This window comes from Solanum dulcamara, chromosome 12, assembly GCF_947179165.1.
Source record: "Solanum dulcamara chromosome 12, daSolDulc1.2, whole genome shotgun sequence".
NCBI classification, from domain to species: Eukaryota; Viridiplantae; Streptophyta; class Magnoliopsida; order Solanales; family Solanaceae; genus Solanum; species Solanum dulcamara.
Window position 1 is genome coordinate 50468959 of NC_077248.1, and position 13838 is coordinate 50482796.

General features: G+C 31.9%; 1 protein-coding gene across 1 annotated transcript; it reads left to right on the forward strand.

Annotated features, from left to right (window-relative positions):
• Positions 1–10252: 10252 nt before the first annotated feature.
• Positions 10253–12330, forward strand: LOC129876451 (squamosa promoter-binding-like protein 8). The gene is made up of 3 exons (XM_055951900.1): positions 10253–11166; positions 11746–11906; positions 11991–12330. The coding sequence occupies exons 1-3, from the start codon at positions 10535–10537 to the stop codon at positions 12083–12085; spliced, it is 888 nt and encodes a 295-aa protein (XP_055807875.1). The 5' UTR covers positions 10253–10534; the 3' UTR covers positions 12086–12330.
• Positions 12331–13838: the final 1508 nt, after the last annotated feature.

Consider the following 13838-nt stretch of genomic DNA (forward strand, 5'->3'; position numbering starts at 1 on the left):
AAGGTGGAAGTGATTTCAATGGAAGAAAAAATGTGAAAGTGAGGTTGAGATGGTTCGGACATGTGATGAGGAGATGTACGGATGGTTCAATATGAAGTGTGAGAGATTGGATATGGATTATTTTTAGATAGGTAGAGGTATATTGAAGAAGTATTGGGGAGAGAAGATTACATAGGATATGGCACAGTTGTGGCTTACCGAGTACATGACCTTAGATAGAAAGACATAGAGGATGTGAATTAGGAAAGAAGACTAGTACGTAGGAGTGTGTCCATGCTAGTAGGTAAGAGTGCATTTTCTTGATGCCCGTACTAGTAATCATAGTGTTATGCTTGTAGTTTCTTGTTCTTCAATTTTTGTTGTTATTTTTTATTTTGTGTAATTCGATTGTAATATTATTTGGTAATAATATTATTTTCCTACTATCTGTTATTTTGTTACTACGTACCGACTATATCTTGTAATTCCATTACATCTTTTTGTAGTCTATTTTTGTTTTGAGTCGAGGGACTATTGAATACAATCTCTCTACCTCACATTTGAGATAGAAGTAAAGTTTCCACACACTATATCCTCCCGAAACCTCACTCCGTGTGAATTAAGTGAGTATATTGTTGTTCTTGTAATTAATTATAGAAACTAAAAGTATACATTTTGTAAGAACATCATGAACCACACGTTTGATAAAATTATTAATATTATAAATATAATACATAAAATTATTCATATGTTTGAAAAAAAAAACTTCAGTTCTAACTAAATAAATGAATGACATGCAATATGAAATAACAAGTCAAAACTAATAAAGCAAATAAATTGAAATAAAAATATAACATAAATTCAAAATGTTAAAAAATATAATACTCTTACATCAAATTCTAATTATAAGATAAAATAAATTTTATCATAACTTAAGTAAATATAATTCAATAGAACAGGAAAACATAAGTCCATAATCTCATTTAATAATGAAATTTTGTTTTAATTCAAAAACTAGAATAATAACACAATTATGCTAAATGGAGAAGAAATGAAAAAGTTCTAAAAATAACCTTGAACTATCCGAAAAGGTTTAAATATGCCCCTCATTCATCTATGGGCTAAAAATACCACTCAAGTCCACCTTTTTGGTCCTTTTTTACCCCTGAAACTAACGGCCTTTTATTTTTTTATTTTTTTATTATCAAGTATTACGTGTCATCTTTCTGTTGGGCAAATTTAAATTCAAAGCCATTTTTTTTCTCCTACCCTCCCCGACCCATATCCATACCCCATGCCCAAACCCAATAGAAGACCCATTAGAAATAGAAGATAATTATCTCTCTTTCTCCCTTAACCCAAATATTAGCCTCTTTTCTTCTTCCCTCTTTTCTTAGAAGACCCATCTTTAAAATTATATCAATGTCACATAAATTGATACAGATGAAGTAATGTATATTATTAAAAAATTAAGTAAAAGTAGAATATATGAAAGAGATTGATAGTGATTAAGCTAATGTTAATACTAAATCTTTTCACTTGAGTAGGGTTTATTCATATTATAATTAACACAAATACTCTGCCACATTTGCCAAATTACTCTCACCAATCACCAACCGAACAGCACCAACAATGGCCGCCATTTTTTCTCAGTTATCTTCTCTCAGATCACCGAAAAACCTCTTTTTCTCCACTATTTCTACTCTCTCACACTCCGGCAAGAAATCGTCTCACTTTTCCGGTGTAATTGCACCTTCTCCGATCACATATCCGGCTATATGTCAACGCATCTCATGTCAAACCATCTCCGGTCAAAGAGGAAAGAAGAAAAGAGGCTAATATTAGGGTTAAGGGAGAAAGAGAGATAATTATCTTCTATTTCTAATGGATCTTCTAATTGGGTTTTGGCATGGGGTATGGATATGGGTCAGACAGATAGGAGAAAAAAGATGGGTTTGAATATAAATTTGCCTAATAGAATGATGACACGTAATACTTAATAATAATAATAAAAATAAAATAAGAGGTTGTTAGTTTTAGGGTAAAATGGACCAAAAATGTGGACTAGGGGTATTTTTAGCCCTTTTTAAGAAAAAAGTGATAAAACACAAGTAATTGCATTGAATCACAAAAAGTGAAGGTTGAAAAATGAGAAGAAAGAAAATGAAAGATAAAAAAAATAAAATAAAAAATAAAAAATAATTTTTTAAAAGATAATAAAATAAAAAAATATATTAAAAAGAAAGGAAATTAATTTTTTTAAAAATAAGAAATTAAAAGAACTTTGTAATTATTACACCTTATCAATTACGCCAATTCTCCTTTAACTTGGTAATTATGTTGAAATTACAGATTCAGTTCCTCCATTTTCAATGGAGAAGAATAGAGAAGATGAAGTGAAGAACAAGAATCATTGGGCCTGAGCATTATTGGAAACAAAGAGACACACATGGACCAGAAATTCAGATTCCAACAAAGGCCCAAAGATATAATAGAATTGGCCTACATAGATATAAAATACCTAGAATACATACTTGCTAGATTACCTATTTTATCCTTCTAGACATTGTAAAGACTAAAGCTACAGCTATAAAGTTAGTTAGACATAGAAGTTTGACTAGCCAATAGAAATAGGTACAGCTTGTAAAGTTAGTTAGGCATGATAGTTTCTTTGGATTCCTATATGATTATATATATACAGGCATGGAGAAGGAATGAAAGTCACACAGAAATTTTTCTATACTTACTCTTATAATTTCTACATGGTATCAGAGCAGTAATCAAATAATCAATCTCATCACATCAGATCAATTATGGCAAACGAAAGCCTTACAAGTTCTGAATCAGCAAGAGAAAATTCTGCAAATTTGGAATCCGGTTCAGCAGCAGGAACAAACATTGATATCAATCATGCTTTCTACCTCCATTCTTCAGACTCCCCTGAAATGGAATTGGTGAGCAGTCCATTTGATGGAAGGGAATATTAGAGATGGAAGAGATCAGTGCTTATAGCATTCTCAGCAAAGAACAAGCTAGACTTCATAACTGGAGCACACCCTTCACCAGCTCAAACTTCAGCAGATTTGCAGCCTTAGAGTATGTGTAATGATATGGTAACATCTTGGCTTCTTAACTCTCTTTCAAAAGACATAGCAGATAGTGTTATATACTCTAGAACTGCTAAAGAACTCTGAACCAGTTTAGAGGAAAGGTTTGGACAATCAAATGGTGCTAAACTATTTCATCTAAAGAAAGAGCTCAACAGGTTGGTGTAGGGAACTAATAACATTGCAAGTTATTTTACCAAACTCAAGACTTTATGGGATGAGTTAGCTTTACTTGACTCTCATGATAAGTGCACTTATGTGTGTATCTGTGAAGGAAAACAGAAATTGGAGAAATCTTTGGAAGATAAATGCTCATACAATTTCTCATGGGACTCAATGACACATATGCACAAGCGAGGGGTAACATTTTGACGATGAATCCTCTACATAATATAAATATTGCTTACTCCTTGGTCTTACAGGATGAGAGTCAAAAAGAGACCTACATGACTCCTTTTTTCTCTGCTAACTCTTCCTCTTGCATGGTAAGTAACATGAATAAAATCAAAAATGATAAGCAATTTCAAAAGTTTGGCCCAGGTGGATCAGTATCTAGTACTAAGTCAAATATGGGGTATCCTAAAGTAAAAAACTACCAACAAGCAGCTAGTTACCCTAGGAAAAATAAAAAATTCAAAAGAAAGAAGAAGTATAATCCTAATGTTTCAAGTAGTCACTGTGGTAAAACAGGTCACATGATAGATGATTGTTATAGATTGATAGGTTTCTCGAAGGATTTTAATTTCATAAATGAGAAGAACTATCCAACACAAGTCCGAGAGAATGGAGCTATCTCAATGGAGAAAAAGGATCCTAACTATTACATGGATCAAATCAATCAGCATATGAGCAAGGATCAGTTTGGACAATTAATTCAAGTGATGAAGAAAATGAGAATCCCAGAAAGAACAAACAAAAATGTAGCACCTGAGATTAATGCAAATGCAGTGGCTGGTACTATTTTAAAATATTTTGGGACATGCTTCTCTGTTTTTCACTCTAGCACCTGGATTGTAGATTCAGGTGCATCAGAAGAACATATGTGTTTCAATTCTAAATCATTTGTCTCCTTATCTACTCTTAGAATTCCTGTTAATATAAATCTTTCAAACTCTTACTCCATAACTGTTGGTCAAATAGGAAGTGTGCAAATATTTTCTAATCTAACATTACACAATGTCCTATATGTTCCAAGTTTTAAATATAATCTCTTATTAGTTCATAAACTCAGTAGTCAATTAAATTATAAAATTCTCTTCAATTTTGATAATTATATGTTGCAGGGCCATTCAATGAAGAGATCTCAAGCTTTTGGTGAAGCAAGAGAAGGTCTCTATTTGCTGCAATCTTTTTCTAAGTAGCCAAGTACAAGTCAAAATACTTTTTGAAGTCTCAAAAATATTCTAAGATCAGTAGTTCTATCACTTTTCCTAATTCAGCTTCAGTTTGCTTTCCAGTTTGTTCAAATATTTCTTCCAATGTAAGGTTATGGCATGTAAGACTAGGACATTTTCCCTATACATCAATGAAAAATATCAGTTTCTTATCCATTCTCCCAAACACTGATTGTCATTGTGATATGTGTCCTAGAGCTAGAAAGTCCAGAATATCTTTTTCTATTAGTGAAATCACTACTAAGAGATGTTTTGATCTAATTCACATTGATACTTGGGGCCAAATAAGATTTCTACCTATAACAATTATAGGTATTTTCTAACCATAGTGGATGATTATAGTAGAGCTACTTGGACATATCTTTTGAGTACTAAAAGAAATGCTTTCTCTGTGATTCAAAAAAAAATTCACATGGTTGAAAGATAATTTAATACTAAAGTGAAGGTAATTAGATCAGACAATGCCATGGAGTTGGGGGAAGGTGAAGCCGCCTCAGAATTTTTGAGTTCACAAGGCATCATCCATCAAACTTCTTGTGTTGCTACACCACAATAAAATGGGGTAGCTGGAAGAAAAAAAAGACACTTACTGGAGATTGCAAGAGCTTTATTATTCCATTCTAGGGTACCCCTAATTTATTGGGGTGAATGTATACTAACAGCTACTTTCTTGATAAACAAATTACCATCAAGAGTGCTACAGGAAAGAACACCTTACGAGTTATTATTTGGTAAATTCCCCTCTTATGGATTACTAAGATGTTTTGGATGTTTGTGTTATGCCAACACTTTGGCACAGGGAAGAAATAAGTTTGAACCAAGGGATCATAATTGTGTGTTTCTAGGATATCCTAGTGATCAGAAGGGGTACAAGTTACTTGATTTGGACACCAAGAAGATCATTATGTCTAGAGATGTTCATTTTATTGAAAGTCATTTTCCCTTTTTACACTCACATCCTGATAGTTCTATTTTTCCTGCTCCTAGTCCTATTGACTATTCTTTTGACTACTCTTCTATTCCTCCATATCACTCTTCAAATCCTATGGATCCTAGTTCCCCCGCTAGTCGTTATTCTCTTTCTTCATCAGATACTCTCAATAATTTACCTAGTTTGCAAATTCAACCAAAGCAATCACTTGTTCCTGTTAGAAAATCTCATAGAACTAACATTGGGACTGCCTTCACATCTTAGGGATTATATTTGTAACACTATTTATCTTAGCAATGTTACAGAGTCATATTTTCAGTTCCTAGTAATCCTACCAGTTTTTCTTTTACCAATCTTTCTACCCCAAGTCAAATAGTCTTAAATTTCACTTCCAACATCATAGAACTTAAAAGTTTTTATGAAGCTTGTAAACATGTAGGATAGAAAAAGGCAATATAAGATGAGATTGATGCCTTGCATGCTAACCATACTTGGGATGTTGTTCCTTTACTGCATGGTAGAAAAGCTTTACCTTGTAGGTGGATTTACAAGTTTAAGCAACATGTAAATGGGACAATTGAAAGGCTAATGGCAAGGTTAGTTGTCAAAGGGGACATATAGAAAGAGGGGATAGACTACAATGAAACATTTTCCCCAGTAGTAAAAATGACCACAATTAGATGCTTGTTGGCCATTGCTACAAAAAGGGTTGGGATGTTTGTCAGTTTGATGTTAACAATGCCTTCTTGTAAGGAGACTTGCAAAAAGAAGTCTGAATGAAATTTTCTACTAGAATGGATCCCTCTCAACCTAATATGGTGTGTAAACTTAGAAGATCTCTTTATAGTCTCAAACAAGCCTCCAGACATTGGTATGCTATGCTAGCAGGAGCATCAAGTTTTAAGGGATATGCAGCGCCACTTAATGATTATTCACTATTTTTCAAATAGACAGGTCAATTCATTTCAATAGTTGCAATTTATGTTGATGACATCTTGATTACAGGAAATGCTATTGATGAAATTGAGAGTCTCAAGGATTTTTTACATGCAAAATTTAAAATCAAAGATCTAGGACTTCTACACTACTTTCTGGGTATGGAAGTATTGAGGGAGGAACAAGGGATGATAGTAAGTCAAAGAAAGTATATCATGGAATTGCTAGAAGAATTTGATGTTTCTCACACTTCTTCAGTGTCTTCTCCAATGGATCCTTCAGCTAAATTATCTGCAGATTCAGGCACACCTATGTCAGATCCTACAATTTATAGACATTTTATTGGGAAGATCAATTACTTGACTCACACTAAACCAGATCTATCATTTGCAGTTTTGACACTCAGTCAATTTATGCAGAACCCTACTAATGAATATTTCAATGTTGGGTTAAGAGGATTCATTACCTGAAGAGGTTTTTAAGTCAGGGACTTTTCTTTATTACATCATCATCACTATCCCTTAGCACCTTTTGTGATGCTGAATGGGCGTCTTATCGGGATTCTCGTCGGTTAGTGGGTGGGTTCTTCATCAGTTTAGGAGGTTCTCCCATATCCTGGAAATCAAATAAACAAAGCCCAATTTCTCTATCTTCTGCAGAAGCAGAATATCGTTCCCTGAGAAGGCTAGTTGCTGAACTAACTTGGCTTACCAGATTACTCACAGATCTATCAATTCCTTCTCCTCTATTGGTGCCCATTCATTCTGATAGCCAAGCAGCTATATACATAGCTCGTAACCCTATTTTCCACGAACGGACAAAACACATAAAGCTTGATTGTCATTTTGTTCGTCAATAATATCTCGCTGTATTGATCTCTTTGACCTTTGTCCCTTCCAAGGAACAACTAGCTGACATCTTCACAAAACTTCTTTTCAGACCATCACACCTTCAGAACATGCGCAAGTTGGGGGTCACCATGTTCTCCTCCAACTTGAGAGGGGATGTTGAAATTACAGATTCAGTTCCTACATTTTCAATGGAGAAGAATAGAGAAGATGAAGTGAAGAACAAGAATCATTGGGCCTGAGCATTATTGGAAACAAAGAGACACACATGGACCAGAAATTCAGATTCCAACAAAGGCCCAAAGATATAATAGAATTGGCCTACATAGATATAAAATACCTAGAATACATACTTGCTAGATTACCTATTTTATCCTTCCAGACATTGTAAAGACTAAAGCTACAGCTATAAAATTAGTTAGACATAGAAGTTTGACTAGTCAATAGAAATAGGTATAACTTGTAAAGTTAGTTAGGCATGATAGTTTCTTTGGATTCCCATATGATTGTATATATACAGGCATGGACAAGGAATGAAAAACACACAGAAATTTTTTCTATACTGACTCTTATAATTTCTACAAATTATTTGATCAAACAAGTATGTCGAATTATATAATTATGTCTAATTACACTCAATTCTAATTTCCTCATGGCTTTTCGAACAGATACTAAATAATGTTATCATAAAGAGTGTCTATTTCATTAATGTTTTTTATACTTGTGTCTATTTATCAAATTAAATTTTGAAAGTGGCAATTTAGCCAAGAGACCTTAGTAATTTTAATCATCAATGTCACTGCTGCAAACTAGCTAGTGTATTTGAATGTCCACATAGGTCATTATTAAATCTTCTTAAGTGACCTTTTTCTTCTTGTAATATTTTTAATGTGTGTTTTATGTCTTCATTCAAACGTGACCATTTTTGTCTGAATAAATTTTCTAAATTTCACATCCATCGATCTAAATACGTCTTTTTACAGAACTCATCTCCTAGGTATATTGTTGGGCCTTAGGGTCCAAACAATTACTCAAATTATGTCGTTGTGGTCCTTATTTCATTGGAAAAATTACATGAGTGGGTACTTTTCAATAAATAATTATTAATTTTAGTGATATATTTTTTATTTATTATTATTTTTAGTAATACGATGATAAATCTGCATTATATATTAAAAGTGAATTATGTATGTGATATAAATGTATTATAAATATTTTTAAAATATATTATGCTTGCTTTGTAAGAAATTAACACAATGTATTATAAATATATTAAAGTGTGTGATAAATATGTTATTCATCAATAAAATTTATATTATACGTGTTTTATAAATTATTCTCTGTAATATGTATTAAAGTTGTATTATAAATATATTATAAATATTTACTGAAAATAAAAATATTATTGTAATGAATGGTAAATATTTTTTTACATAGTATATCTATGTAAATTATTTTATTTTGCTATTTAGAAAACGTTTTTGTTTTCATGAACAGGCCAAAATGTAGTTTAACAATCAAAGCAATTAACATGGGTATGATTGTTCAAAATCAAATTGATACTAATAACTGAGTTTAAAAATATTTTTTGATTTATTGATAATGGGTTGTTAATTTGACGGTTTTGATAACAGTTTTGATTTTATATATATATATAGGACTATCAGTTCCTAACATTTTGAGGTTTTGTCTTAATGGTTTAATCGATAGCTCGACTGGAATTAATAAATTATATTTATATCATTTGGTATATAAAAGTCCTTGAATTTGGAATTAGTTTCATACTTCTATTTCTGAATGTCACAAACTCTCGGTTATTTTACAAGGTGTGAATATTTTCTTCTGAGCAAGATACAATCTGCCAACTAGTGTACATGATTTATTTGATTTTTCACTTTATTTCTAAGTGATATTCAATTATTATTTTTTGTGTCAAATCTTAACAGTTAATTCAATAACTAAATCGATAACGATCAATAACCGACACACGGTTAAATTTAAATCTGAAGCTGGATTTATACAAAACTTAAAACACAACTTTTTATCAAACATATTTCATAATGAGCTATTAAAGTTTGGTTTAAAGTTATAAGTTTTTCAAAAACAAAATTATTGCTGCTTGTCCTTCCCAATAGCCATAAACTTTGAAGGGAAGAAGAGGGTTGAAAGAAATTTGGTTTGACAAGGCAGGGTAAAATAGTCATTAAACATTGGCATATGTTATTATGTTTACACAATCAGTTACTGAGCAAGGCCTCCTCATCAGTCAGTTGTTATTCTCAGCTCTCCCTTAGCTAGAGAGATGGAGAATATATTATTGAAGGAAGAAGATAAAAGTGTGTGACATTAAAAGTGTGATTCTTTTCCCTTTTCTTTTCCAAGTGAGTTGGAGAGTTGTGTATGGCCAACCTATAGTGTTAGTACATTAATTAATAGGGTTCCTATTCACCAACAAAATTTATGGTAATTACTCTTTCACTTTTAATCAAGAAGCCTTGAATTTGTGTCTCCTTAAAAACGAAGGACACAAAAAAGAGGGTTCCTATTCAATGCCTTATTACTTTTATCTCTCACAGTTCCAAACTTTCATAAGGTAAGTAATTATACTCTCCTCTCTCAAAAAAAAAAAAAAAATATCTCAAAGGAACAAATAGTCTGTTTGAATAGATTTATTTTAAGTAGCTTATAAATTGAAAACAGTTTATAAGTTTTTTAAAAAATAAGTAGGTTCAATCTAGCTTATTTTTTTTAACTTATAAATTATTTTCAACCTATAAACTGATTAAAAAGAAGCTCATCCAAACAAACTCAATTATTTATTATTGGAATTTATTTTAAACAATTTTAAATTAGTCAGTCAAACATTAAAAAAATTTGAAAACAACTTATAAATAACAAACGGGGTCTACATCAAGAAAACAAAGTCCCTAATAGTCCAACATGTCACTACAACCTCAAGCAGGAACTTAATCTTTTATTCTTTTAGAATCGAAAAGTAAATTATTCTACTTAATATATTTTACTGTTATTATTCTAGTCCTATAAAGCCTACTCAAAAACTCACACTACTGAATGCTAAAAAGTAAAGTCTTTGGCTTGCAGCCTTTTCAACTCCATATAATCTTCATCTTTGAAAGCTGGCAGATTTCCTCCCCCACCTCACACCCTCGACCCCTCCACCTTAATCCCTTTCCCACAAGAATTAGAAATACCCAACCAAATGGTTTAATTTCATCTTTCCTTAGTTTTTCTTCTCTACTAACTTGCACTTTATTGTTAGTTTTTCTTCTCTACTAACTTGCAATTTATTGTTCTTATAGCTAGATCAAAGCGAAAAAAATGTTGGACTATAACTGGGGAGAGCAATCCTCCGTTATGCTTTCGAGCGACGAACAAAATCAACAAAATGACCAAAATCGTGAGTTCTTTGACCCTTTTGCGCCTGCCAACACTCAAAATTTCACTGAAAATCCATACCCCAATCAACATTTTCCTACCATTCAACAACAAAATCACCAATTTTTTCACACCCAAAACAACCCTAATACACTTTATGACCCACGTGGTTATGAAACTTGTTACACCCCACACCCACAGGGTTCAATACTACAAACAACAAATAGTGGGTTCATGGTTGTGCCAAAAAGTGAACCTAATCAATTTTTGGGTGGTGGTGGTCATGGCGGAATTGATTTTGCTACTAGTAGTAGTAGAATTGGGTTGAATTTAGGTGGAAGGACTTATTTTTCTTCTTCTGAAGATGATTTTGTGAATCGACTTTATCGACGCACTAGAGCAGTTGAAACTGGTTCAGTTATGAACACTCCTAGATGTCAAGCTGAAGGTTGTAATGCTGATCTTACACATGCCAAACATTATCATAGGAGACACAAAGTTTGTGAGTTTCACTCCAAAGCATCTACCGTTATCGCAGCCGGCTTGACTCAACGATTCTGCCAACAGTGTAGCAGGTTCTGTTTATCTAATATACCACAAAACATGCCCTATTTTATCTCGCACCGTTACAGTTTGGAGCTCAAACTGGTTTTTTCAATACGATCTAGAAAATTTTAATTTTATATTCATTAAATTTTTAGATATTTTGAGTTTCATTAAATGAGATGTTGAAGCCCATAGTAGTGGCAAATTTGTGGTTTGGACATTTCAATAACAAGGTGAAGAGGAGTTGAAACGGGAAGAAGAAAATAATATGACGAAAATGCACTTGGGAAATTTTTTTAGGATCAAATGATTGGAGTTTGGAAATTGAGGAGTCGTACGTAGATGGGGTTGATCCCGAGGGCATTTCAGTCCAGTAAATTTTATGAGTTTGCTACCCCGTTTTCACGTATTACGTGAGAGGCAGTAGTTGTTTATTTTTGCTTCTTACAGGAAATACAGCATTTTCCATACTGGAATTTCCTCAATAAAACTCATAACCTTTCTAATCAAATCATGAATGACTTTATATTTAGAATTCACTTACTCTAGCATTATTTCATTTGTGTAGTGAGTAATTCTTATTAATATTCTGGAAAAAAAAATAACAGGTTCCATCTGTTGTCGGAATTTGATAACGGGAAGAGAAGTTGCAGGAAACGTTTGGCAGATCATAACCGAAGGAGGAGGAAAAATCAACAAGCAAACTTTGAAAACAGCAGTAGGTCTCAACTTGACAGTAGCAGAAATTCCCCATCCGACAGTATTGCTAGTAAGTTTTTTAACAAGTTAGTTATCGGTTAATATTTATCACTGAAATTATTGAAGTTATTTGTATTGTGATTTTATGTTTTAGGGTCTCCAGCTGATTCAGGAGCTCATTGTTCATCAGTGACAGTAGCAATTTCTCCACCAAGAATCTCACTGGATTGTTTTAGGCAAAGACCATAACAAATTGCTAGCTTCTCCAATGACTTGGTTAATTTCCTTTTAATTATTTATCATTTCAAGCTTTAATGGCTACTCTAGCTAGCTACCACCAAGTATCACTTCTTAATTACTGCTATCTACTAATAGGGCAAAATGATTAATATGAAGTATTAATTAGAATTTATATGTTAACCCCTTTGTAATTTGTCCCATTTCCAAATATTCTCTTTTAATTAGTACGTATTAGAATTATGTTAACTCTTTAATTTGTATTTCCTTTCCCCTACTCATTTGAGATTGGAATTTGAATATTAACATAGGGGACTTTTAATTGTATTAATGTCACATGTAGAAACATATTAATTAATCATAATGAAAATGGGAAATAATTGAAGTTGGTTTTCCCAAATTTCCCCACTTTGCACTTATGAATTCTATATTTTGTCTCTTAGTTTATCTCAACTTGTTTCAAAGAAAAAAAGGGTACTTATTTTTTTTATTTAGTTCATGAATCCATTGAAGAATCTGTATTATTTAACTTATTATAGCATGTTGTCTGTCTTTCTTTAGAAATAATTAATTTCACTTGTTATGATCAAAGAACTACTCATAATTATAATTTGATAGTATATATAGTACAAAAATTAAAGTCAGTTTCTTTTTTAGTACAAGACTTGGACATGGCAGGTAAGCTCATGCAGGTGTATTACCATTTATAGTGTATGCATTATTTTCTTTTGTCTGCTACTTTGATATTTTTTTTCCCTGCAAAGTGGCAGTAAAAAAGGAAGGCAAGGTAAAAAACAAAATATGGTAATATTAATTTCCATGTGGTAAAAATTAAGGTGTGAAAGTGATAGCTATTTCTATTGGTGAATATACTGCTAAGCGTATAAGAGGTCCACAAGTCAAGCTGTCTCCTGCATGGAAGCTGTTTTTGATCAAAAAATTTTATGTGGTGAGGGTCCACTAAACTATATTAATAAGGATTTGAATGAACAATTCCAGAAAAAATGTCTCAAATAGTTTCTTAATTATATGAGTAAATTTATAATGGTCCGATCCTTTAACATGATAAATATATATATATAAAAAACGTAATATAAACATAAGTTATTTGTTTTGAAAAAAATTGGCCTACTCCTATAATTAATTATAGAAATTATTTATGATATTTTCTCAACAATTCCACATCAAGAATCTTTTTCTTATGCCTTTCTTTCTTTCTTTCTTCTAATTGATTTTCTTCAAGAGAATTTTTGTTGATGTTTACTCTTATTGGGTTGGGGGGGGGGGGGTAGGTGCATTGGGTAACTTAATGAATAAGTTCTAGTGTGTGGACGAGCTATGTTTGTGATTCTTTGAACTTTCTTATCACAAAGCACAAAAATTCATAAATAAATAAGGAGTAAGTTTTATATATATGTTATTAGTATAAATAGTTTTATATCTATTTTATGGTTAACATTTTTTAAATCACTAAGGCAACCTCTAATATTATTTTTGGAGAATTCAAATTTATTTATATACGCTAAAAATATATTAAACTATTTTATTTATATAGTGTAATTTTTTGTCGAGGGAGTTCGGTTGATCACTCTCACTCTCTACTCTATTAACTTTTATTTATTTGCTATACTAAAAAAAATATTCACTTTTACTTGTCATCACTTTTCTCATATCAAGAAAAAATAAAAATTATTTTATAAGTTTTTTCCTCAACATTAATTACTTATTCTAAAATTATACATCAATTAACATAGCGTGATAATAA